General features: G+C 39.9%; 2 protein-coding genes across 4 annotated transcripts in view; one reads left to right on the top strand and one right to left on the bottom strand.

The window, feature by feature from the left end:
- The window catches only part of PCNX2 (pecanex 2), a 149,318-nt gene that overhangs the window by 95,857 nt on the left and 28,176 nt on the right, over nt 1–25,285 (top strand). For all 3 annotated transcript variants that reach the window (XM_086877801.1, XM_086877802.1, XM_086877803.1), the window contains 2 exons: nt 13,380–13,438; nt 15,468–15,683. In XM_086877801.1, coding sequence (XP_086733927.1) covers nt 13,380–13,438; nt 15,468–15,683 — 275 coding nt within the window. The remainder of the gene's footprint in view (nt 1–13,379; nt 13,439–15,467; nt 15,684–25,285) is intronic.
- NTPCR (nucleoside-triphosphatase, cancer-related) overlaps nt 24,112–25,285 on the bottom strand; it is a 46,574-nt gene continuing 45,400 nt past the window's right edge. Inside the window, exon 7 of the mRNA XM_086877812.1 lies at nt 24,112–25,253. The gene's annotated coding sequence lies outside the window, so the exon portion shown is untranslated. The remainder of the gene's footprint in view (nt 25,254–25,285) is intronic.

Raw genomic sequence — 25,285 nt, forward strand, 5'->3', positions numbered from 1 at the left:
TAGTGTCAAGTCTTCAGGTTATTGTCAGTGAAAATAGAGGGAGTCACTTATATTTTTTTTTTTTGGTTTGTCTAATCTTTTGATACAAAATGAACAGGAGATAATCACAGGAAGTATCAAAAATAGTTGATACTTAATACTTTAACAAGGATGTATGAGTGACTCGTTTTCATCAGTAGTAACCATCTGTGGTTCCTGCTAAGGGAAGTGAAGAACTTGATGTTAATAGTTTTGCAAAGCAAGGTAATTATTTTATCCATAAACTGTAAAACCTCAAGTGCAAAAAGCCAAACCCTTTTAATGCTTTAATTCACCACTGCTTGTCATTTCAAAATAAGCAGCAACTGCAACTTTGTCTTTAACCAGAAGGCTTATGTTATTCTTTGTAAAAATTGTGCTTTGTTGCTTGTTAGAAATTCTAGCGTATCATCTATGACCTCACTTAAAACAAAAACCATAACCTTGCCTCTCAAAAACCTTTCAGAAGTAGAAAACAGCCTTGTAGAAGGTTCAGGTTTTCATCAAAGTGAAATAAGTCTTTGCCTGAACCTGTGGCATCTCAGAATATGTACAGGGAATGAGTCCTCCTAAATTTGTATTCATTTTGTCTCTAGTACTTCTGATTCTCCTTTGCCTGACTTCCATGTCACATGAGGAACTAACCAGAATGAGTGAGAGCTGGACAGAAAAACTCCTGGTTTATTAAAAGCTTACTGTGAAAAGACAGAAAAAGGCAGCGAAGGGGAGTAATTTGTATTAAGAATAAGGAAGTTTTCTAAAAAATACTTCAAATAATTGAATGAACTGAATGGGCCTTGCCTTACTGCTTTGAATTTTGACCTTCCAACATGTAAAAATTCAAAGGGATAGCATAATTGCTTTCTTTTTGAGCTGTGGAGTAAGATAGGATCAGGAACTTGAGCTGGAATGGAAAGTTGTTCTGGCTCTGCACATCTGCCTCTCTTTGGGCTACAGTTCCTTACAGACAGAAGTTTAAAGGTTATATAAGACAAAACAGAACAGACAGATGGGGAAGTTTCTGTACAGATTTCTGTTCTGGAGTGCATTGACAGTTTCCCCAAGTTCAGCTCAGGGTATTGATGGAAAGTCACAGGTTCACTGCAGTGTTGTCTGAGATGAGTTCATACAAAGCAGAAGCTTGTGAAGATTTTTTTTTTTGCTGTTTCCATACTCACTGCTTGTTGATAGGAACTTTGTCCAGGGGAAAGCTATCTTCAATATACTTTATATGACTTTTTTTCCTGCCTGTTTCACATACTCATTTTCAAACACTTCCTTGCTGTATTGATAACTACGTTAAATTATCACACATTAGCTACAAAATTATTCATTTACATTTACATGAAGTTAGATATTGTCAGTTACAGGGTTATTTTTTAAAAGATAATTTAATCTCTTTATTGAATAACTGAAAAAAATTTTGACAAGCAGTTTTATGTATCAAAATTATTTTTCTTTCAAGTCATAAATTAGATTGCTTTCTTAGATTGTCATTTCTATACTGATTGTAATCAGTATTTGCACACTTCTCTGTTGTCAAGCAAACTTCATTGTTGTCTCACTTAAGAAAGATTTACTTTTGCATCTCGTTTGGGACAACAGCCTGAAATTAGATGAGGGGAAAAAAAAAATCCAGTTCATTTTTGGTAGAGTGAATCCAAAGTTGAAACTCTGAACTTTATCAAGTACAGAGTACCATGTTCATTAATAGAAGAGGGCTACTAAGCCAGTAGTCTGAGTGCTGAGCAACTGATCCCTCTGTTCCTTGAAGTGTTGGTTTGGTTGTCCCTACCTGGTGTTTTCCGTGTGCACACACGTGAATCTTGTGTTTCCCGGTTTCTTTTAGTCCACTTTTTCTGCTGGCTAAAGAGGAGTTTGAATCCTCTGGTTTCTCTGGCTGAGCTTCTTCCATTCTAGATGATGCAAGCTGCAGCTGAAGGTCTCGGAGAATTAAAATGGTGCCTTGTTTGTTTTTCAAGGAGCTGAAGGACTCAAGTGGGTAAAAAAAGTAAATGGGATTCATTTTGATACTAAGCAAACTGTGAAATTCCTAACAGGCTCTTCAAAATTCGGGACTCATGCTGTGCCTGTTTGGGCTCTTGTGGTGTGTGCAGAGCATGGGTGTTCTTCCCTGCAACCTGCAGATGCTGTTTGTTTTTAGTATGCTCTTTGGTACTCGCTGCAGGCAGAGTCTAGCACACCAATACATCACCGAGGTCAGGGATCCTTCAGAGAGGAAAAGGAAGGGTGACTAAGGAGAAGAAAAAATAAGGCATTAAGGAAGGTGAAGGAGAAAGAAGAACTCTTGCAATCACAGTTTTGCAGCTTTTGCTGCCTTTTTTGTTGAAAAGAGAGGGGTGTAAAATGAGAAGCTGGGCTGCTGCTCATGAGCTGGGTTACCTTGTGGGAGTTCAACTATGAGAATTTTTCTTTCTCTCTCTCTCTCTCTGTTATTTTTGGGTTTGTGTTTTTACAAAGGAAAGTTTGCTGTGACACTGGTTTTGTCCAGCCATTGGCCTGGGTCCTGCTTCCCAGTTTGAAGACAGTTCTTTTCGTCCCTATTTTCACAGCTGTTAGAATGATTAGGCTGTAGATGTCAGAGAGAGAAAAGGAAATAGCAATAAATCTTGTTTAATGTATAGGCGCTTTAAAGCATGAAGTGTTTGTCCAAATGCTATTGTTCAATTCCTTAGCTTTTAGGAGCTCTTTTGACTACTTTGTTACGCTGCAGCCTGACTCTGTCTTTCTCCTCCCTTCCTCTTATCTTCCTTTGTATCTTGGATATGACAATGACAGAACAGAATAGAAAGTTTACTTTTATTCCCCAGTGGGTCTAAGAGGTGGATCACGTGGAACAGCATGTTTGTTCTCTGCTGCAGCTGTGACTTGTCCCCACAAACAGCAAACTGCCACCAGGAATCTGGAGATTTCACTGTTTACAAGCTGCTTGTCTCTCCTGCTTCTATTCTATAAAACCTTCCTGTTTCTATTCTTCTGGTTCAGTGCCTATTTTTGGGTAAGGCACAGCTTGCATTTGCTTTGAAGCGCCTTGAATGAATTACAGTGTGGTGTAACTGAATTAATTAGGTGTCTCTAAAGAGGCTGTGATTAAATTGCCAGTTATCTCAGTCTGGCATTACAGGATGCCTCTCTATGTTTGGGACTATGTGAGCAAGCCTTTCTTTGCTCCGTCTTTTTAAAAAGTGTATCACTGGGTTATTGTTCCAGTCATTGTGGTCTGGAAAATAACCACCTGTAGGGTTAATACAGCTGGGAATGGAGGGCAAGGAAAACCTGCCCTGCTTCAGATGTAATGCAGATGGCTTTTTCTTCTTTTTTCCTGCCAGCTCACTTAACCTACCCATCGCAGACAGCCTGCAGGTGGAATGGGAAGAGTTTTCCCAGTATACACATAATTCTGGGTGACCCCACATTATGCACATGTGTGGGAAAAGGAGCTGTGAAAAGTACCTGACTGCTCCCTCCCTTTTTCCCCCATAAAATAACAGGCCTTCCACTTCCAAATGCTTATTTTTAACACACTCTGGTGCCTCTGGTTTCCCTGTGAGCCTGCTCATCTGTTACAGCTGTTAAAACCCCTGCTCCAAACACAAAATGTCATTCACCCGTAACTGTCCACGGGCCTTGTTTGGGATCTGCATACTCAGACCTTTCAAGCTGTTCCTTTTAGGACTGGATTTCTTTTTTTCTTAGTCTTTTTCTTGCCGTGTTGTTTGATTTTTTCACATGGTTTTAGACCTCCTTAGTAGTGATGTTTCCAGAGAAACAACTGCAGCAGACGTTCATAGTTAGTAATGGCTTGGACTTTGATTTATAGTGAATAGCATAACTTCAGCATTATTTCCCTTTTTTCCCCTAATTGACAGGAGATAGTGTTTGCCTTATTTAATCAAATACCATTTCATATGTTATGTTCTAACTACTGTCACTGGCCTACTTAGGGTTCGAACCTACTTAGGCTTCAAATTTTCCAGCTACCTGGTCTGAAAGCCACATGGTAGCCTTTAGTTTTACTGTTCATTGCTATTATTTTAATTTCTTCCAAACTGATGTCTCTGCAAATTTTTGTGTTTCTCTCTGGCTGCCTTTATTTCTATACTGTTTTTATGAACTGACCAGAAAGAAACACTGTATTTCTGTTTGCTCTAAAGTGAACTGAGGTTCTAGTGCCTTTGTTCACATCAATTACTCACTGATGAATGCTGATCCCTTTGGTGACTGTGGTTCTTCTAAGAGAGGTCTTCACTGAGTTGGCCTCAGGGCTCCTCCAGGCTTTTATTGAGAGTTGAGTTCATTTAGAACTCTTCAAAATAGTGTAAATAGTATAGATAAGTATCAGTGTGCAGATGAACCTGAAATGGGTGCTTATTAGCACATGGGACTTACAAGTCAAAACAAATAGGACCAAAGAATGAACAGGTTTTTGCCTTAATTTTGGGGGTTTGCCTCCAAATCAGAAGGGCTTGCCAATCTTACTTACAAAGCATGTAGAATTTGGTGAGAGTCTTTCTGGAAATTTCAAAGGTGCTTAGATCTGTGAGAATCCTGCCTGTACTGGTAGACTACAGCCTGTACTGAGAGATGCTTAGGCCTGACTTGGTATCCTTGAGTATGACATTGATGCAGTTGTAGGTGGCAGTTCCCTGGCTGGCAGCCGTGAAAAAGCTGAAATATTACCCAGCTGCTGCCATTTTTCCTTAATTTCTCTTAAGATTGGCAGATTTCCCAATAGAGGTGATTTTCTTGCATGAAAAACATGCTCCTCTCTTTAAACAATGATTATAAACTGGTCTTTGCCCTGTTCTCCAGGGCTATTTGTGGCCATGGATCTGTCACTGAGGGAGAGAATAGAGAAAACCAAAATGTTTGAAGAACAAAGAACATCTCTGTGTGTACTTCAGCCTTCATTCTTCATGAGCTCTCTGAAATTACATGTTACTCATTAGACTTATTTATCTGACTGTCTTCTCAAGACCCTTCCCTGTCTGCTCCCTGCTGTAGTGTGTAACCACTCTCCATCTTGCACATCACCAGTACTTCCCAGGGGCTCGTACTGCAACTCTTGCCTGGTTTGGGAGTCTTTGATTCCTTGCCATGTAGAGCTTGCATGGCACAACATTCAGGTGTGGGAGTGTTGCTTCAGGTACAGCCCAGGCTAAAAGAAGCCTTGCTAGCAACTACCTTCCCTTCAGAGTCTTGAGCTGTGATCTCCTCTAGAGCAAGTGACCATGTGTGCCCCTTTGTCTACCTGCTGTAGCACAGAGCTGTGCACACCTCCTCTCCAACCCTGTCCTCACCTCATCGCGTGACTCCATGTGTGCAGTCACACTGAACTGGGAAAACGTGAGACAAGATGGGCAAGGAAAACCAGGCACCTTTAATCAGGTAGGTTTGGTATTAAAAAATAGTGTTTTCTGAGTTGCCTGGAGTATTATGCTCAAGGGAGGCTATATAAAATTCAAAGATGTAGTTTAACTGTTTGGCAGTATCTCTTTAACTGGTAACATCTCTTCTCAAATTTTTGCCCCTGGCAGTCAATAAAACAAATTGAGGCTAATTGAATAGGAGCCATATGTGTGATAATTAATTGGGAATGTATTCTGATTCAGTGCTCTGTAGTTCCCTGCCGAGTTAAAGATGCATTCACAACTCCAATTCACTGAATCATTCTAAGAGGACAGAGTAAAGACAGAAGGGAGACATCAGAAAGGGAATGCATGCTGAGATCAGGAGGAGCACAAGTAGAGATCAAAACAGTAAGTGGCATAAATGGAAAGGGAAAGGGGTGGGTGGGCAAAAAGGAAAAGGCATGCAATGAAATATCTGAGTGGGTAACCCAACAGACATGGGCAAGCAGGAACTCAGAACTACAAAGGAGAAGAAATCATGACCATGATAGATGAAAGGGCTTTTAAATATATATTTGGAAAGGAAGGCAGCGACACAGACAATAAGGGTCTGTGAAATCAGAAATAGGGCACATATAAAGTTTTAAAGGCATATGTGGATAAACAGTTGCACTAAAGATTTATAATGCTGTTCATCTAATCATCAGCTTCCAAATTATGTAAATCTAATGAGATCAAGTTAACTCATAAAATTTCTGTCATGTTGAATATCGGAAACCCCATGAAATGAGTTGTCTGAATTTCCATAAGAATAAGTGTTCTCAGCAAGTGTTCATCCGTTCACTTGGAAAATGCAGATCATATCCTGTGTTGGATTTAACTGAATCAAACATTTAGGGGCAGCCTGAGGATTGGAGTACTAAACCTGAACCTTGCATTCAAGGAAATGCTTATTCAAGCCACTTTTGTCAAAATGTGGAAACTGGTAAAGCTGAGATCCAGGAGGAGATGTTCAGCAAGTGTAACCATTCTAACAGAGGTGATAAGACACGTTGTGCACAGATAGCAGCAGGGAACAGTTCATGCTACAGCATGCTTGAGTCTTGGTTGTCTCCTGATATAGTAAGGTATGTGCTGGACCCAGCTTGCCTTGGTGCTTATAAGAGCAAAATGTAAACCATCTCTACTTTCTGAGATAGTGCAAAATGCAGAATTGTGTCACCATTGTCACTGAGAATTGCCTCAGTGAACTGAACTTTGTGCTGGTTGGGACTAGGTAAATACTGGATGAAAGCTAGTAGGATTTTTTTTTTTTCCAAAGTCCTTTGACTAGCAGTGTTTGCTCTCAAAATATCAGAGATGTTTTCAGTCTGAAGAGTACTGTGGAGGATACTAAGATGAATGCTGTAAATTAATAACATTCTCAGCAGTCCTTGCAGTAAAAAAAACAAAACAACCAGAGGTATTGAAAGTTATCCCTCTTTTAGATTAGATTTTGTCCAACTGCACATTAGCAGTAAGATTTTTGTTGTTCTTCAGTGTAGTGTCACTAATGCTGCATTTGCACATTTGCAGCACTGGAATGGCTTGGTTAGCTTATCTTTTGCCTCCTTTCATCTTTTGGTGAGAAATGTAGAAAACCCTGTAGTAAACTAAACTAGTATTTCTGATACAGGCTTTCTTTGGAAGACAGGTCTTTGTCTTAGTCTTGTGTTTCCTCATACTTTCTTGCCATCTCTACCTTCTAATTTTATTATTAAGCAGCCACATTGAGTCCAAAAGTGAGAAAATATCTTAAATATATACTATTTTAATATTGCACACTGAAAAAGCATGAAAACACTTTGTTATCACCAGTAAAGAATATAAAGAATGAATTCTGAAATGCCTTGTTATCCTTTCTTCCTTTTATGATGTATAAACAATGTTTCTCTCTTTGTGTGGAGTAGAGGAGAAAAACATCTTGGCCTCATTTGCTGAAGCAGTTCCCAACATTTGTTTTGGTTTTTGTTTTTTTCCCCTGTCTGTTCTCACTCTCTCTGGTGAAAACATCAGGATATTTCTACTCTCCAGCTCCTTGCAGTTTCTCAGGCTTTTGCTGCTTCACTCAAAGGTCCATCAGTGCAGAGCCCAGGTGAATCAGTCCTGAGGAGCTCTTTGCCCAGGGCTGGGCACTGTGTAGTACCTTTCCTGTAATGTTTGTGTTGGCTCATGATGGGAACAACAGAAGAATAACATTCATATGTACTGTTCCAGATACCTGGTTTTGTGTAATGTCATTAACACAGTTGCTTTTAAATTAAAAGCATTTCTTTCAACTGCAGCAGCGAGGTCCAGCAGTGAAGCAGAGTCCTGTGGGAAGCCTCATTCTTAGACGAACATCAGGATCCTGACCTTTTTTACATCCTCAAGAGTGCACACGAAAAAAATCTCTGTGCAGTTGCATAATCTTTCCACTTATAAAGCTTCTTCTATTGCGTAGTAAAAAATAATCTGAAGACAATAATTAAATGTCTTTTAAAAGAAAAAGCATACTTTGACAAGGGGAAAAAAATAAGACAAAATCAGGAACAGTGATGACATTTTAGTAAAGCATTAGTGAATAAAGTACACAGATGTTTAAATCACCTGGCTTACAAGTAAGAGGTGAATTCCCCAGCTAAATCTTTGAATGTCAGGGCACTTAGGTGAGCTGTCTAGCTAGCCTATGTCTGGGCACTCAGCTTTTGTTCTTGTGTTCACACCTCACATTTTCATCCCCCTTGCTGCAGAAGTACAGAAACTTCCAGGCAGGTGTTGGAATATGCCAAACAAACATGCTGAGTCATCTCAGCAGATGACAGTGGTTTTAACACCCGCTTAAACAAAATCAGCAACAAAAAACCCAACCCCAAACCTCCGAACATTAAAAAAACAAACCACAAAGAAACCCAAACAAACCTAAGAAGCCTCAAAATCAGGTATAAAAACCTTTTTAAGGAAGTAAAGAGACTCTAAGAACAGGAAGCATTATTGATAATAAGACCTTTCTATGTTTTAAAAGGATGCTTCAGCAGTGCTGTCTTTTAATAACTGGGACTTTTCATAGCTTAGCCCTCCCCCAGTTTTCTAGTGTGCAATCAAAGCCACTTTTTATTGTTGTTAGATGAAACAATGGCCCAGTCAGGGAAGGAGAGGAGGAAGAAAGCATAAAAAAATTAAAGTAGGAGTGAGTGATCAGGAAGGAGAAATTGCTTTCATTTTTAAGAGATCCCTCTTTCTTCATGTGAGTTAAACCCAACTTGATTCTTCCATGCAGCCACCCAGAAAAACCTGGGCAGGGTCACACATGAAGGGGCTGTCAGCCTTGGCTGTTAAAACCACACTGAAATCATTCTGTCTTTTAGATGAAATTGATTCAAAACTACTTCAGTATCCTTCCCCTTCCAATTAATACCATCGTTTTTACCTCTGGTGTCCTTCAAATACCGATGTGTGCCTGCTTATTCTGCCGTGTCATTTTCCTCCTCCCTCACATTGTAGGCAACTGCTACTGTGTTTTTAATGCTAAGCCTTTGTTTATAGAGCCAGCAGCATTAGGCATTCACATGAAAATACTGAAGATTTTTTTTCCAGATTCCCATGAATAATCATAGGGCTGCAGCACAGTAAAGTTTCTCCCTTTTAAATTTGCCTGTTAGATGTCATCGAAGACTGGATTAAAATTCATTGGACACAGACAAAGAAAAACTTTGGATTGACCCTAGAAAGGCATCTCTGCATCTCCCAGAGGGAAACTGCTTTTCTTTGGTTTGTTCTCTTTCAAAGTAGAGATCCTCTTCTACACAGCAGGAATCCTGGAAATCTTGAATTTGTGTTTTGGGGTAAAACTCAGCAGCAGCAAGGCAGGTAGAACAGCTGGAATTTTATTTTGATCTTCTGGAAATAATGATTTATTTAGCCTCAAAACAGCAATGATTTATTTATTTTCCTCAATTTACCTGATTCTCAGTATACTCTCTGTATTCTCCAGACTCTCCTAATCCCCCTCAGCCTTTTTTCTCTCTTTCTAAGGAAACTGGAAAACTGAAGTGGGAGAAGAAAATCTTTCCAGGCAGTATGTTTGGGAAGATGATAGGAAATTACTTATTTTTTTTTGCAAAGGGAAGCAATAGTTTTAGTGGCATGAACAGTGCTACACAAACCAGTGAGTTATCTCAGTGTCCATGTAAATGGGGGATTAAAAGAGCATGAAATAGATATTTCAGGAACTAAGCAGGATGTTGGCTTTAAATTGCTGAGGACTTAGCTGAAGACAGTCCAACACAGTCACTTTTTCTCTAGGGCAGTTGCTGGAGGAACTGTACTTGGTTTGCATAGAATAATGCAATTCAGGAAGAAATTCAATTACTGAGTTAATTATCACATTGGATGAATGGTAACAATCAAATATAAAGTAAGAAGCCACAGGAGGAAAGCCCAAATCACCTACTAATCCCAAAAGTTCACAGTGAGAGGTCCTGGTTGAGAAGTAAAGGTGTTGCTGGTTTGATTGTTAGGTGTAGTGGATTATAGATTAATCCAATGCAAATTCCCATTGCCTTCAAGAAGATACAAACACAGCTTTGGTTACTAATAATTGTAGAAGTCTTTTAAAATCCAGAATTGATTACCTGACGGCATTTATTTGACTGAGCTGAATTTCAGCACGGAAGTTTACTTTATAAACTGTCTATATTACCCTTGGTCTTAAAAAAATGAAATAAAATTATACCTCATAATAGCTGTATAAAGATTTGAGTTTTTCTAGTATTGTCTGAAAAGGTAAATTCTTGTCTCATGTCCCAAGGCCCATGTTTTAGCTGCTTAAACAAAGCCTTAATGGAGCCTGGTTTTGTTTTGTTGGGGTTTTTTTTTGTTTGTGAGAGCTGTTCTATTTCCTTCCCTTTTTCCCAGTCAGGCTGCATCATCCGTCTTGCAGTGTCCCAAAGCACTTGTGATTTACCCTGATTGTTTCATGCATCTTTCTGTCAAAGCAAAAAATAAGGGGGGGATGGGGAAGAAATAGACCCAGAGCTGCATGCTGGGCAAAAGGATTCCTGTTTATTATAGATTAGAATTTTCTGAAGTATTGGTTGATTTTATGGGTCTCAATGTGCCTCCAGAACAGAAATGGTAAAAAACAGGGGTAAAGAATAGTATTAACTTTTACCTTACACTACCACACTGATTTCAGAGGGACTGAAAGTTAATAAAGCGTCTCATAATGTTAAAACATAGGCATTTGGAAATCAGCAGTGCTTCTCTGCTGAGAATAGGAAATTGATTGAATTCCACAACCTAATGTTTATGCTTACTCTTGCATATGCAGGTGGATATATATCAGGGTGGAAGAATTCTGACAACCTTTTTAAAGAGAAATGATTCTTTATATTCTGAACTGCTTAGAAGGCCCTTCCCCCATTGCCATTTTCTGTTGACTAGGAAATTATAATTGCAGTTACAATGAACTGAGCCAACCAGAAGCAGGAAGATAAATAATAGCTCAAATAAAATGTTAATCTATGTAGATAATATACTAATATTAATTACAAATAATTTTAATTAAGACTCTTATTTTCTCAGTCATACTTTTTGCAAAGTAGAGAATGTGCCTTTTTAAGGAAAAGAATCAGTTGCTTTTGGTAGGAATTAGAACTAAAGCAAATCTATTTCTCTTTTGTCTGCTACATAGAAACCTGTGTGCAATGTTTCTGTTGGTCAGCTTTCCACAACTTTTTTGGAGAGGCTGTAGGGAGTAGATGAAAAGACTTTGTAACACATCAGTGGCATCCTTCTCCCAGTTGGATTCAGCATCAGCTTACACACAGAATCCTGGAAAGCGGTACTGAGTCTCTGCTGTGTTTCAAAGACAGCATTATCTTTATACCATCCTTTTTCAGTGTTATTTAAGCTGTTTGAAAGCCTCCCTTATAACTGATCCCTCTTTGGTGCCATCTTCCTTGGGTCACGTCTGCAGGTCTTTTACAGTGAGTAGTTAAATTCAGGCTGTGGAGGCTGACTGGTCAATCTCCAGCCTGTTCAAAATCTCCTCTGGGCGCTGTGCTCCACACACCATGAGCCAGACCCCAGCCAGTCCCACCCAGCCGTGCCAGTCTCACTGCAGTTCCACCAAGGACTCGGTGAGGGCCACACCTGGGTGTCTCCCTTGGATCCCATGCCAGGGGAGGTGGTGATGTGGCTCTTCTCCCCTGTGCTTGCAGGCCTTTATACAGATGAGATCCTTGCCACTGTCACACGTAACCTTATGCTGGCTGTTGTTTGGGCTTTCTCCTGGTTTTGCTTTAATCTTATTTTCCAAGGAATGAGAGATCATATTTACATATTAGATAGATTGTAAAAGTCTCTGGGGCACCAAATGTAAAAGTGTCTCATACGAGGCACCAACTGTAAAAGTGTTCAATTCTTTTCCCCTGGATCAGGATTGATGAGCAGAGAGATGATTTTCACATTTGGACTGAGGATGTTTATTTTACCTTATCTATATTACATTTTTACAGATTGTAAGTTCTTCTACACACTAATCTAACAAGCTACAAATGGCAACTTCAGGCCCTGTCCACAGGGTCTTTTAAGCATAAACGATCCAATTATCAAATACCAACTAATTTATTTTTACTTTTAACCCAATAACCAAACCCCCATGTTCTGCACTGGGGACTTTTTCACTTAATCACACAATATTACTAAAATCCATGAAGAAGAGGGAAGAAAGGCAAAGACAAACCAATGCCCAAGAACCTCCATCTTGTCTCTTATTCACTACTATATCTCAAACTCTTAACTCTATTTTTCACCCAGTGACTTAATATAATTCTATTTAACTCACACATTCACATTCCCAGTTTCTCTACTCAGTTTTAGAAGCCTTCTCCATGGTCTTAAGTTAAACCCAGTGTTCTCTTGAGCACCTGAGCCTGTCAGCACAGATAAAGGGACATTTTCTGTGCTTGGGGCTCCAACAATAGCTAGGTCTTCTGTTAAGGCTAATGATTGAGGAGAAACTTTTGAGGCAATATTCTCAATGAAGTGTCCTGAAATCCTTATATACCCATGCCAGAGCAGTATTTCAGGGAAATTGATGTTTACTATAGCATTTTTATTAGCCAGAGTTCCACTTTTACCCCAAATACCCCTGGGTGCTTGGGAGGTGCTTTGGACTTGGTGTTGAATATCCCAGCTCACCACAGCAATCATTCTCTTCTGTTTAACACATCCTGGCCCTCAGCGATTTACTCATTCCTTATTTTACAACTTTAATAGTATCTTTTCTTACAGGTAGTAATAAAAGCTCAATCCAATCTACCCTTTTAGTTGCTTTCTCTTTTGTAATCATTTTTCCTGTGTTGTTTATATTCCACAGTTACAGTGAAAATAGTGAATAGGGAATGTGCCATTCATAAGGGTGACAGGGTTAGTGCCTGCATGAACTAAGGCCCTCTAATTTACTCTTTTTCAAGCAATAAGAATGGCCAAGGACTCTCCTGTTGCTGCCTAGCTAAGTATGAAACTAAGTAAAGTGTTTTTGTATTATTGTTTTTCCAAAGAAAACTTCTTGAGTCCAGCTGTTTCCCTTAAGGCTTAGAAGGAAAGAAAGACTGATTAAATATTCTTTCTATTCGTTGTTTTGGTGGCACCTGGCTGATCTGTTTCTGGAGCCAGTTCAATCAGTTAAGTACATAGCATTGTGTCAGATTCCAAATTCTGAATGGACTGTGTCCCACAAGAAGGGAAATGGGCAGAAAGAGTGTGCTGATAAGTTACAATATCAATAGCAATACTGACCTGAAATAGCTATGTATGCCTGATGAATGGATTAGTGTGAACTGCCTAATTATATAAATGCAAAATGAAGAGACATGTTAAACAAAAAAAAAAAAAAAAAATGTTTATTGTGAGAATTGTTTATTTAAAAAGAAGAATTGGCTGTAAACATGTCTTTATTTCCAGCACCAAAAGATCGGACCATTCCAACACCAGACTGGCAATTCAGATCGAAAAAGATGCAGGTATGGCCTGGGAGTTTGGGTGTCTTGCTTCATTTGCAGAATGTGATATATTTACACTGCTGAGGCTTTGCTGGGGAAGCTGAAGAGATGCAAAGGGTTTAAATGTTGTGTGTACAAACCAGAGCATTTTAAATGTAGCAGAGCACCAGTTCAAGTCGTGTGACCCGATGAGTAAATTCACTCCTCAGTTATGTGTAGCTGATCAGACAGAGAGCTGCTGGGCTGCCGATTGCTTGGTTAATCATAACCCTGGAGTTTGTGTGGAATATGCAGCAGGCACCCTAGCTAGACTCAGAGGTCAGCTGAGGGCAGGGAAAGGTTTTGGAGAAAAAGCAGCAAGTTAGTGGTACCCCTGCTGTCTCCTCTTCCCTGGAGAGTAACCTTTTTGAGAGGGAATAGAAGGGAAGTTGGGAAACTTGCAAGAGGAAGAGGTAGGAAAGATGGTGGGCTGTTCTGCTGGGTGTCAGTGTATTAAATGAGCACCATGGCCATGCAAAGCAGCTTCCCTGGCCACACTGAGTGGTTCCTGTGAGACTGGGAAGTGGGAGCAGTTTTTGGCACATCAGTGGACACAGAGAACATGTGCTACATCAGCTGGCACTCTTCAGTGCCTGGTGGGACAGGGCCCCTTTTGCAGGGGAGCTGATACCAGTGTCACGTGCCAAAATCTGGTCCCAGTGAGAGAGGCCAAGGTTGAATATATGGGTTTTTTCACTTTAGTGTTATGAGGGCAATTTTATCTCGCCACATAGATGGCTGGGGTTGTATTGTAGAGTTAGAAATTTACATTTTAATTATTGCTGGTTTACCCTTCATACCCTTTTTATCCTTATCCATTACATCAGTAACATGAACAAATAAACATGAACAAATACACATCGTCAAGCAGAAATTGATTAAATCCAGGCTGTCCAAGAAGGCAAGAGAGGTATTAGTAGTTTGAAGCATGAATGGTGCTTTTTAATTATTTAACATTTAAGGCAGGGAGCTAAGATTTTTCCCAAGGACATTTTGTCATCTGATAGCAATGACTTTTACCATTGTTGTATATGCTAATAAGTGAATTATGTTTTAAACTCTGTAGCTCAAGAAAAGCATTCCTTTAGTGCATGTGCTTAAAAGACTTATTTTTTGACTTGCTTATATTTTGACCCAATACACTCCAGAAGGTGCACAGGTGAGTGTGTCTGCATGGACACGGGCACACAAGGACAAACCTACCAGGGCTGGGTGCGTAATGGCTGAGGGCACAAAAAGCAGTGCAGTTACAGGCCCTCTCCTCCTCTGGTATCAAGGAGGAATTTGTAGGAAAGGCATAGCCTCTGCAAGCCTCATCTTCTGCGTTTTTTCACCTCCATGTTAGCTCTCCTCCTAAATATGCACAAAGATAAAAATGCATGACAGCCTGTATCCACATACACTCCCATGCATACAAATACGCCTACAAGATGTTGGTTTGTACATGTATTTGTGCACCAGCATTTTGAGAGTATTGAAGGTGGGACACTGATTCACTGCAGAAAAGGAAAGCAGTTCTCATGTCAAGCATATATTCTTCATGGACAAAGCCTTGCAAAAATTCCTGGAGGACTAAAAGAAAAAAAATCCCAACAAAATTATTGGTTGCTGTGCGACCAAAGTATTTAAAAAGGTTCAAATTTAGGCATATGTTCTGAAGTAATAATGATTTTTTGTTTCTTTAGATTAAGATAGTATGTAGACATTAACTTAGCATTGCAGAGACTTTTAGTGGAGCCAAGAAATTCTTACTGTTGTGAATCATGGAGGTAATTTGATTGAGTCTGAAATATGTGCTAGCACTAATGTGATGTTTTATTTACAATATTGTTCATACTTACCTGATTCATTGAAGGGCCACCTAGGAAATGTAGATTGTATAAAGTATCAGGAAGGTATCATCTAGCTAGAGGAAGAAGATTTAAGCAGGAATGAAAAAGAACATAAAATTTTATGGAGAATGGTTTTGTATAGTTTTTTATTTTACAAATGTATGCTGCTCTGTTTGTAGGAAATGACGACAATAATCTGAACTCCATTTTTTATGAGCATTTGACAAGATCTCTGCAGGAGTCTCTTTGTGGAGATTTGATCCTGGGCCGCTGGGGAAACTACAACACAGGAGACTGTTTTATTCTGGCATCAGATTATTTAAATGCCTTTGTGCACTTGATCGAAATTGGAAATGGCCTGGTCACCTTTCAGCTCAGAGGGCTCGAATTTCGAGGTAAGGATCCGTGATGATTTAAATAACAACAAAACCAGCATAAATCCTGTCCTTTTAATCTTATCACAACTCTACAGTAGGACGTAGAGTCTGAGGACCTTTCTCTTTCTGCAGATACTTGTCTGTCTGAAAGCTTGGTACTTCTCTGTATCATTATATTAATGTTGCTTTGAAATCTAGATGTTAAGAAATTTGGAACCATGTTCTGCAGTATCAAAAGACTTTCAGAAAGAAGGTTTGTTGAGTGGTTTGAGTGGGTCACAGATCTTTTGAGTAATACTCAGTTATTTTTTCAGATTATTTATTTTCCTCCATAACTATGAAAACTGGAGTTGTTCTTAAAATTGTTCAACCCAAAAAACCTTGTATTTGGGAAACAAAAAAAAAAACAAAACAAAAAAAACCCCACCAATAAACAAAACCAAAACCAAAATAAAACTCCTTCCATGGAAAATATCCTGTGTCAAACCATGCAAGAAGATGCTGAGATGGTCTCTGTCACACTAGAACAGCAGAGTGTAATCAAGGTGACTTTTCAATAAGGTTGAGTGTGAGAAAATAAGCGACAGACTGGCTCTTTGAATGCACTTAAGTGTGGGAGGATTAGACTAGGAAATAACATGTGTGGGCTCAAGTCTTGACTCTATGACAGACTCCATGTAGGATGTTGAACAGGTTGTGGTGAATGCTTCATGTTCACTTTCATTCCTGTGTAGTGGGGATGAAGATAACACTCTTGTGTCCTCAGCAAAGTTATGTGGAAAGGAAACAGTAAATGTCTGAAACAGCTTGGTATTGTAGTACCTCATCAGATCCCTGTTCAGAGCAAATGCAAATTGGGAGGAAAAACAACTGGAATGGAAGAAAGATAATTTGTTTATCAGCCTTATAATTTCATGTTGTCTATGAAGATTGTTGAGGAATACATGGTCATGCATGTGTGCTACTGAGGCTTGCTTCAGCTTCCAAGAGATGTACGCAAGTATTCTTGCATTCATCTGCTTCTTGGATGTCCCCAAGGTGAGCAGTGGTGCTGCTGTGTCAGAGATAGATACTTGCAGTCTAACTTCCCAAATTTATCTTTGCTGATCATCCTTTTTTGTTAAAATAATTCAATGTGGGATTTGAAACAAACAGAAGAAAGAAATCTCCTTCTCACTGAAATGACAGGAGTTTTGTGAGGTGTTTCTTTGTTTTTTTGGGTTTTTTTTGTGCAGTTTCCCCTTACTGCTGGGTCCCTCTCTATCATCACCATCTCCAGGCAGTAGAAGTAAAGTAAATACTGGAAACAGATTAAAGCATATGAGGATGCTCAAGCCACATGCTAGCTGGATAAAAAGATCAAGGGCCTAGCAGACAGGCATAATGAACTGGAAGTTGAATGAGGAACAACTGGATAGTTTTGTTGCAAAGTGGTTGGGAAGACTTTCTTTGACTTTGAGCCAGGATCCTTCACAGCCAGCAAGTGCCATTTGGCACTTGGATCTGAGAGCAGAGCTCAAATATTGCAGTGTGCCACCTGTTGAGACATCTCTGTATTCCCTAAAATCACAGTTTAAGTAATTAAATATCTCTGAAAATTGACCTTTCCATACATTGCCTAATGCTGTTCAGTGTTAATTAACTGTAGTTAATACTGTTTTACTCTGTGAATAGATCCAGCATGTCTGCCAGCTGCAGCAGGTCTTTAAATTCAGCTGAGGCTGAGCCCCACAGCCTCTCATGTCTTTCATAGACTGCTGTTGGGAGCCAGCTGAGTTCTCAAGAGGAATATCCTCTTTCCCAGTCTTCCTTGCACTCCTCGGGGGGAGGCTGGCATCCTGCAAAGCTGCATCTCTTTCTTACCCTGAGGCTTTGATGGGCCTGGACCAAGAGAGCTGCAGTAAATTGAACTGGAAAGTAATACTAGTTACTGGAGGTGGAGAGGAGTGGGGAAATGGTGGTTTCACCTAGATGATCTCATCCTCAGTACAAATCTAGTTCCCTCTGCCTCCTCACCCTCAGAGTATCACTGGGGGGAGAGACTGCTCAATACTAGAGGTAGGAGTAGTTGGAAATAGGAGAAAAATGGACTCCCTCTCTTCTCTGAACCCACTGGATAATCCTATTCCAAGAATAAGACAAAATTTGTGGTTATTCTGTGCCCTCACAGACATGGTATGTAAGGGAGTTTTCTCTGGTTTTCAGAGTATTTGGTAGAGGTGTTGTTATGGGAACAGAAACTAGGAGTGTGTGTCTTGCTATTCCATTGTTTGGCCTGGAACAGAGAAGCCATGTAGGGTTGAATAAAGGAATTCACCTGAGACAAAACCAGCTCAAAGATGTGGCATTTGCTATGCCATGTGAGAGCTGAACCCCACTGGACTGTGCAGAATGAGTGCCAGAGAAATCACACGGATTACAAGCCGGCTTAAGGATGGAGTAGGAGAACCAAAGGCACCCAGAGGGGAACCAAGCACAAGCCAGATAAGGATGCCTGTATCTGCCTGATGCAGACTATAACAAAAGCCTCATGGACACCAAAATGTGAGCAGATAATCTGCTGTGTGCCCAGTGGAGACTTCCTGGGGTGATGTGCTAACACCAGAGGGTTGTTTGTACCTCCAGGTAACCCATGAAGGCTGCTGTGCTTTAGATAAACTGTGCTGCAGAACTGTGCCTTTCCTGTATGTGGTTTGGTCCTTCTGCCAACAAGGAGCTGGGCTGCTCTGGTGGGGCTGCAGGCCATGGGGTGCCCAGGCACTAGTCTGAGTAAAGGGAGCCAGAGGGGCTGACCTGAATGCAGAAGTTCATAAGGGAATGAATCAAGGCTATTCAAAGGAAGTTGTGTGAAAGCTGAGACTGAAATTCTGCCTTGGAAGGCATTCTTTGCTCCTTCCCTTGAACAGTATTGCTGCCTGCAGGGGCAGGAAGGTGGTGCAGGCTTCCACCAAACAGCACTGAGAGATATCTCCTGTGTGGATTGGGCACATTTTCCCCATTTCAAATCTTGCAAAGGGCTGGTGAATGCAGCCTGAATACTGAATACAGTAGGAATTTTACATATAGAGGGTGTATGGTACTGCCCTGGAAGAAGCTGATGGTTTACAGAGTCAAGAGACAGTTATTAAGCACCAGATTTTGCTTTGGGCATCCTGCATTCCTATTTTTAGTTGTCCAGTCATGCACTGTTTTTTACAGGAGACCCTAATTCTTTTCATTGTACAGAATGGTTTCCCACAAGGGGGAGAAAAGGACTAGAGGAGGAACTTGCAATCCATAATTTCTGAGCTTTGGCTGCTTCACTTCAAGGAAGTAATTTTAATTGAGGGCCCCAAAAATCTGCTGTTACTTAAATAGGAAATCTGTGTTTGCTTTGGAAATGAGTGAATCACAAGAGTGTTCTCTGTGACTGTTTTCTGTTTATGACTAAACCAAAAGCAATATTTGCATTGTAGAGCTCTGGATTTTCCTACGCATTTCTCGTTGTGGTAGCTGAAGGTCTGTGCTGGCAATACTGGTAGTGCCCTAAGAAGAGGTCACAGAGCCTTCTGAATTTAAGTGTACTGTAGCAGGAGGTACTTGCTGCCTCCCCAGTTTGCAGTCCATCCTAACTGAGATTTGGCATTGTAAGTGACTGATCCAGACACCTTTCTAACTGTTTGTAATAGAAGCATTTGTCTCAGCTTTTAAATGAAAAAACAAACCCAACCAAACGCCTGCAGGCAGCATAAGAAGGTTATGTCACAGACTGAGCAGACTGAAAGAAGCGAGTCAGCAAATCTGGGATTCCTTTCATCTGTCTTTAGTCCTCTTCATAAACACCTTGGACAAATTAGTTTTTCACTCTCACATTCTATGGACAGAGAAGGGATGTGCCTCCACTGTGTCATTCATCCTGAGTGCAAAGCAGAGGGGAGGCTCAAGACCTCCAGGCATTGACAGGAAATACCCAGCTCCTCCTTTATGGACAGCAGAGAAGGTAGAAATGAGCTGAAACCAGGAGAATATTTCCAAGGAGCTGCACAGTGGTGTGAGGGAATTGAGCCCTTCGATTGCTTAACTCTGCTGTGTGTGTTAGACCACAGCAGAATGCTAAAAGCAGCCTGCCAGAAGAAATACATAACATGTCATTTAATTTGAAAGGAAGAGATGGGAAAAACCCACAGTCAGGGAACAAGCAGAAGCAATGTCAAAATATCTCCCTCTCACGAGTTCCCTGTAGAACAAGGGAGATTTAAACTGTTTTCCTGTTTAGTCTGTGTGTCTACAAAGTGTCTTTTGGAGAATATTCATTTAAGCATTAGATGTGTAGAAACTACTTACTGATGGTGTTGCTGAAGTCTTCAGCAGCAGTTCTCTAACTCCTGCACAGTATTCTCCAGTCATTTAATGAACTTCTAAATCTCTGCTGTGATTTTTTGTTACTGCATGTTGCACGTGCAATATTCATGCTTCACTTGGAACTTCATTAGCTGGATCAAGGCAAGAATCTCAGGGCAGACACAGATGTAGCTGTGCACAGTGGCAGGCAGCTGTGGCAGCAGAATGGGATTGCCTGTGGGGCTCTCTCTGTGCTAGCTAGCTTATTTCCCACGCAGAATGGTGTATGAAAGCAGCCAGTCCAGGCTGTGTGCTCCAGGCACGGTAGTGATGTCTAATAAGGACAGTTACTCATTTCTGCAGCATGTGTATGGTGCATAGTTTTATTACAGCAGCAAGTATATTACCAGTGTAAGGAATATTTATTTGTGTTTGATTTTTGTGTCTGAAGGCTCTGTAGTGCTGGGAAGAATCATTCTTTATTCAAAGAGTGGTTGCAACTTTTATTTTTTTTACAAATCACCTCTTGCTGTTGGGAAATAAAATTGCCCATGTTCATGTTTTCCCAGAGACCACACTTGAGGTATGTTCAACATGTACCAGAACATTAAAAAGTATTGATAAATTACAAAGAGTACAGAGAAAAACAGCATTTTTTGGACACATCTCTTGGGAGAGAAGGTTAAAAACCAAAAGTGCAGTGTTTGTAGGAAAGAACAAAGACTGAGAGACACAATACTTGGAAGTACTAGAATTCATGGATAGAAAGGATTCTTCAATCTGGTGATTTAATTGTGAAGAATAGCATGAAACAGGGAAGGGGATACTTTATGTTCAGCGCAAGAGATCTGTGATGTATAACCCTTTCTAGGTGTATAATGATGCTCCAACAGTGGAAGCCATCTATAAACTTCAAATAGGCTTAGAATAGCTTCTGTAGCACATAATAGAATAAATATTTGGTGTCTTTTTCCCTTTTTTGTCCTTTCACAATTTTATGTGTATTTATGGGTGCACTGGAGAAGACTTCTGGAAAGAAGGAAAATGTTAAGTGCAGTGCAGCCTTTTTACTGAGAAAACATCTCTGCCAAAACCAAAATATTGCATCTTGCATTTCATTGCAAAAGATGTGACATGAGAAGTTTTTGTGGTATTTCATAGCTGCAAGTTTAACAACAAACATCTTTGGAGAATGCTACCTCCACGTGACCTTTCTTATTGTGCCCCCATGGGCCAAGAAAAGGAAAGGTTTCTGAGGAGAGAGGGATGCCTGGTACTACAGCAACTGATCTGGTTTGAAAACCAGATCGTTTTTCAGACATACAAGCACCTGAAGCAGCTGAAAGCCAAATTTTATACCTAATAGCTTTGATGTTTGAGGAATTGATACTGTTTTTTAAGTCCTGAATTTTTTCTTTGAAAAAAGCTGAGACTATCAGAACCTATAAATTACTGTTCTTTATGTTATAGATTGAATGAAAATTATTGATAGAATGAATCTAATTCTGCAGTTCATGACTTTCCATTTGTGAGCTCAGTTCACTCCTCTGAAGTATTTGGTTTTTTCTGTTTCTAGAACCATATCTGTTGTGTGATTCAGTAGACGATGGCCTCCCAATGGTTGCAGTTATGCTCACTGTGCTTTTTTTGTGTGATAACTTACAGTTTTTTAAACTGCTATCCTGAGCAGAAAAGAAAAATGCTGGTTGAGAAGGAGCCTTTTCCATCAGAATTTGGGAATGCTTGGATTTGCAGCATAAACTTGTTGAAGCAGAGCCAGATAATTCTACTGTAATGCATTTATTTGTAGGACATTCCTGTGCTTGATTTTGGCAAACAAATGGTGGGCAACCAGGCATTTTTGTGGACTCATCTGTGAAGAGACCTCTGCATGGCTTAGGAAAGGAATTACCCTGGGCATGAGCCCTTTTGATGTACCCTGGCTGCTGATTTGTCAGCAATTCTCAGTGCTCAAGCTGTTGCTACCTTCAGCCACAATAATTAGTCTCTGTTCTGGATGTGTTGTTAAACTGAAGTGTTTTATGGAAATTAAAACTGCTCCTAGAATACTTCTGGTATGTGGTTGTGTCATGGGCTTTTCTTTCTGGCCCCTCAGATCTTTTCACTACCTGAGTTTTCAAAATTGAATTCAAAAGCACGCTATGGTTTCAGCCTTTAATTCTAGAAGGCTTGGGTGATCATTCAGTTCAGTGTATTTTATCCTCTTGAAGCAAGATTAGTTTTCAATTTCATTTTTCTCATTTCCATTTAGGTCAAATCATTCTGGCAGAGCACAGGTCTGTCCTCAAATCCTGATGTGTCAGGAAAATACAAAGAGCTCCAAGTTCTCACCCTGGCTTTTTCCTGAGCTCACACAGGCTGACCTTGCTTTGTTCAGCTGGCACATGTTTTTTACATTCCTGGTTTTTTGGCAACCCTCCAGTGTTAGATATTTTACAAATGAATTGGTCACATCTATATTAGCAAGGGTCAGAATGAATGACTAAACTTGAGTGAAGTGCACGAGATTATTTTCCTCCTACTGCAGGAAGAAATGAAAAAAAAAAAATGTTTTCCCTCAGATTTTGAAATAACTAATTACCAGTGAAAACATTTTCCTGTATTTTAATATTTAATGGTACTACACTTAATTATACTGCAGAAGTGAAGTGCACGTTCTGTTCCCTGCTCTTTGGTTTTATGAATAATTCTCTCAGAGTTGCTTGAACTTGCTAATTTTTTGAGAAGCAATATAAAAATTGTCATTTAAATCATCAGCTTATAGTACATACAAAAAAGTCCAGCCTTTTGTAGAAGACAAACACAAATGCTTGACTTTATTTACTGTGTCCTGTCCCTTCTGGCTCAATGCATAAAGCTGAGCACATGCTCTTAGTCTCTGTGGTACCAGTGTCTGGAGTAATGAACCAGAGAGGATTGATGTATGCTCTGGTAAATGAAATTTTACAGTAAAATGCCAATCTGGCATTGAAGTCCAGCCAGTGCATTAAGGAATAAATGCACTAAAGGCTTCATTAAAGATGAGAGGAAATTACTGGCAGTTGTTCTAGAACTGACTGCAGGAATTGGGAGGGAACCAACACGTACTTGAGCATCAAGCCTGAATGTTGTCTTTGTGGACTTGAGTCCTTTCTCTAGATGTTTGGAAATACTAATCAGCCAGGAATGAGGATTTGGTGTTTTGTCAGAGCACTGGCCACGGCTCAGCTTACACCTTTAAAGAGGGATACCCCAGAGGCTCAGCAAGCAGTGAAGACACCAAATCCCCAAGCTGGTGGTGCCCAAGTCCATCAAACAGCTTTTGTTAATCAAGTGCATGTTTGCCAGATGTTGAAGAGCACAGCCCTGGTTTCATTCTTTGGAATAAATCCATAAAACGACCACATGAACTCCTTTGGTTGTTCCCCATAGCTTTTGTAATAACACAGTTCCTCTTAGAATGACTCTTGCTCCTCAAGTTCAACATTGATTGCACCCCCTGTAGTATAATTTTAGCTGATTAAAATTGCCTAGCAAAGACACCTTGGAGGCATTTGAACCTGTAGAATTAGCTAAGAATGTAAATCATGTTCTGGCATCATCTTCTGTTTGTTATGCATGTGATGACAATTTTCTTTAAACATTGAGGGTCTCTGGAATTCACCTTTTCTTTGCCTTACTGGCCTCCTTGGGCCTGTATGTTACAAAATATGTCCCCTAACAAACTAGTAATTACAGAAACTGCAGTAATAATATTTGGCATTTATGGAAAGAGGTAGTACAGAGAGTAAAGCCTTCTATAGAAATAAAATTTGATATTTCCATTAAAAATACATTTTTATATTTATTTTATTTTCTTATTATTTTATATTTATTATTTATGTTTATATTTTATTTTTATATATTTTGTACGAATAGTTACATAGACTGAGCAAAGGCTCTTTAAAAATCTTTAAATCCTGTTGTAGCACGATCAGGAACAGATGTTCATAGTGTTTTTCATTTTTCATCACTTGCAAACATTTGGAAATACTTAATTTTGCACCTGGGATGAAGATGTATCTTCTCTTAAATTCAGTGTAATACTGAAAGACCTTTAAACTTTCAAAAATAGACATAACAGCAATAGTAACAGCACCAGCATGGAGCATTTGTTTTACTCTTTTCAAGCAATGTACAAAGGAATGTCTTCCCTAATTCAGTCTGAGTACGATGTCTTCTGACTGGATTTCACAGAAGCATCTGCTGACCCAGAGCATTTCTTGGGCTTTTTTGCTGTTGAGCAGTAAGTGTTAATTCATGTAGAAATCTGTGAAATATGAAGCAGAAGCAGTCCAGTTCATGTCCAGTTCAGCTGGAAATGCCAGCCTAATAGGTCATGGTTTTTACTTGGCAGTATTGAAAGGCAAGATGTTTATATTTGGATGACCTGAAGACTTTAATAATTTTTCATATTGTATTTCATATCCCTGAGGTCTAAGGAAGAATGCATATCAGTGTGTGAGCAACACTGTGTTCACAGTGTAAATTTCCATTCATGGCAAACTGAACAGGAAACACTGGAATATACTGAATATTTTTCCTCCATCTCTGAGGGCTACAATCCTGTTTTTTCTCACACATTTCTTTTGGATTTTTCTATTCTTTTTTACTTGTATGTTTTGCTTGCTGCACACATTTTAACAGATGCACAGGCAAAAAAAAGAAAAAAAGTGATAACCCATATTTTGCTATTTTGTTGTATTTTGAAAGGTTTTTCTTAGTGAGGAGAAAGGGATATTCTAGATGCTACTTCTGTTGATACAAACTGAAGGTCACAGGTTGTTGACCAGAGAGCTGTGATGGGACTGGAACAGACAGATGAGGGCACAGCAGTTGTCATCATGCTCCACAAAGAGGCCTTTGGGATGCTGCCCTGCTCCAGTCTCTCTTTTGGGGTGCTGGCAGACTGCAGGGAATTGAAGCTGGCAGCGTGTTCTTTCCTGGCTCAACAGTCAGGTAATGAACACAGCCAAATTCTTCTCCCATTTACAGTGACACAACAGGTCTGTTGGTCCTGGTGGGGAGGGAGCTGTTGATCTGCAGTGCAGTGTCTCACATCTTCCTCTCCTGTCGAGTCTGTTTAGAAGTTGATGGAGTCAGCAGTCTGTGGGGTGATACTGAACCTCTGGCAGAAGGCCTGTGCAAGATGTATAACTTGCATCCTAGGAGATGCCCTTGAAAGATGGTTTATGTACAAACTCAGTGGGGAGTAAGTTCTGCAACAGCCTATGGAGAGTAAATTTTAAAAAGAAGCATAC

The sequence above is a fragment of the Cyanistes caeruleus genome, chromosome 2 (genome assembly GCF_971803275.1).
Source record: "Cyanistes caeruleus chromosome 2, bCyaCae1.hap1.1, whole genome shotgun sequence".
NCBI classification, from domain to species: domain Eukaryota; kingdom Metazoa; phylum Chordata; class Aves; order Passeriformes; family Paridae; genus Cyanistes; species Cyanistes caeruleus.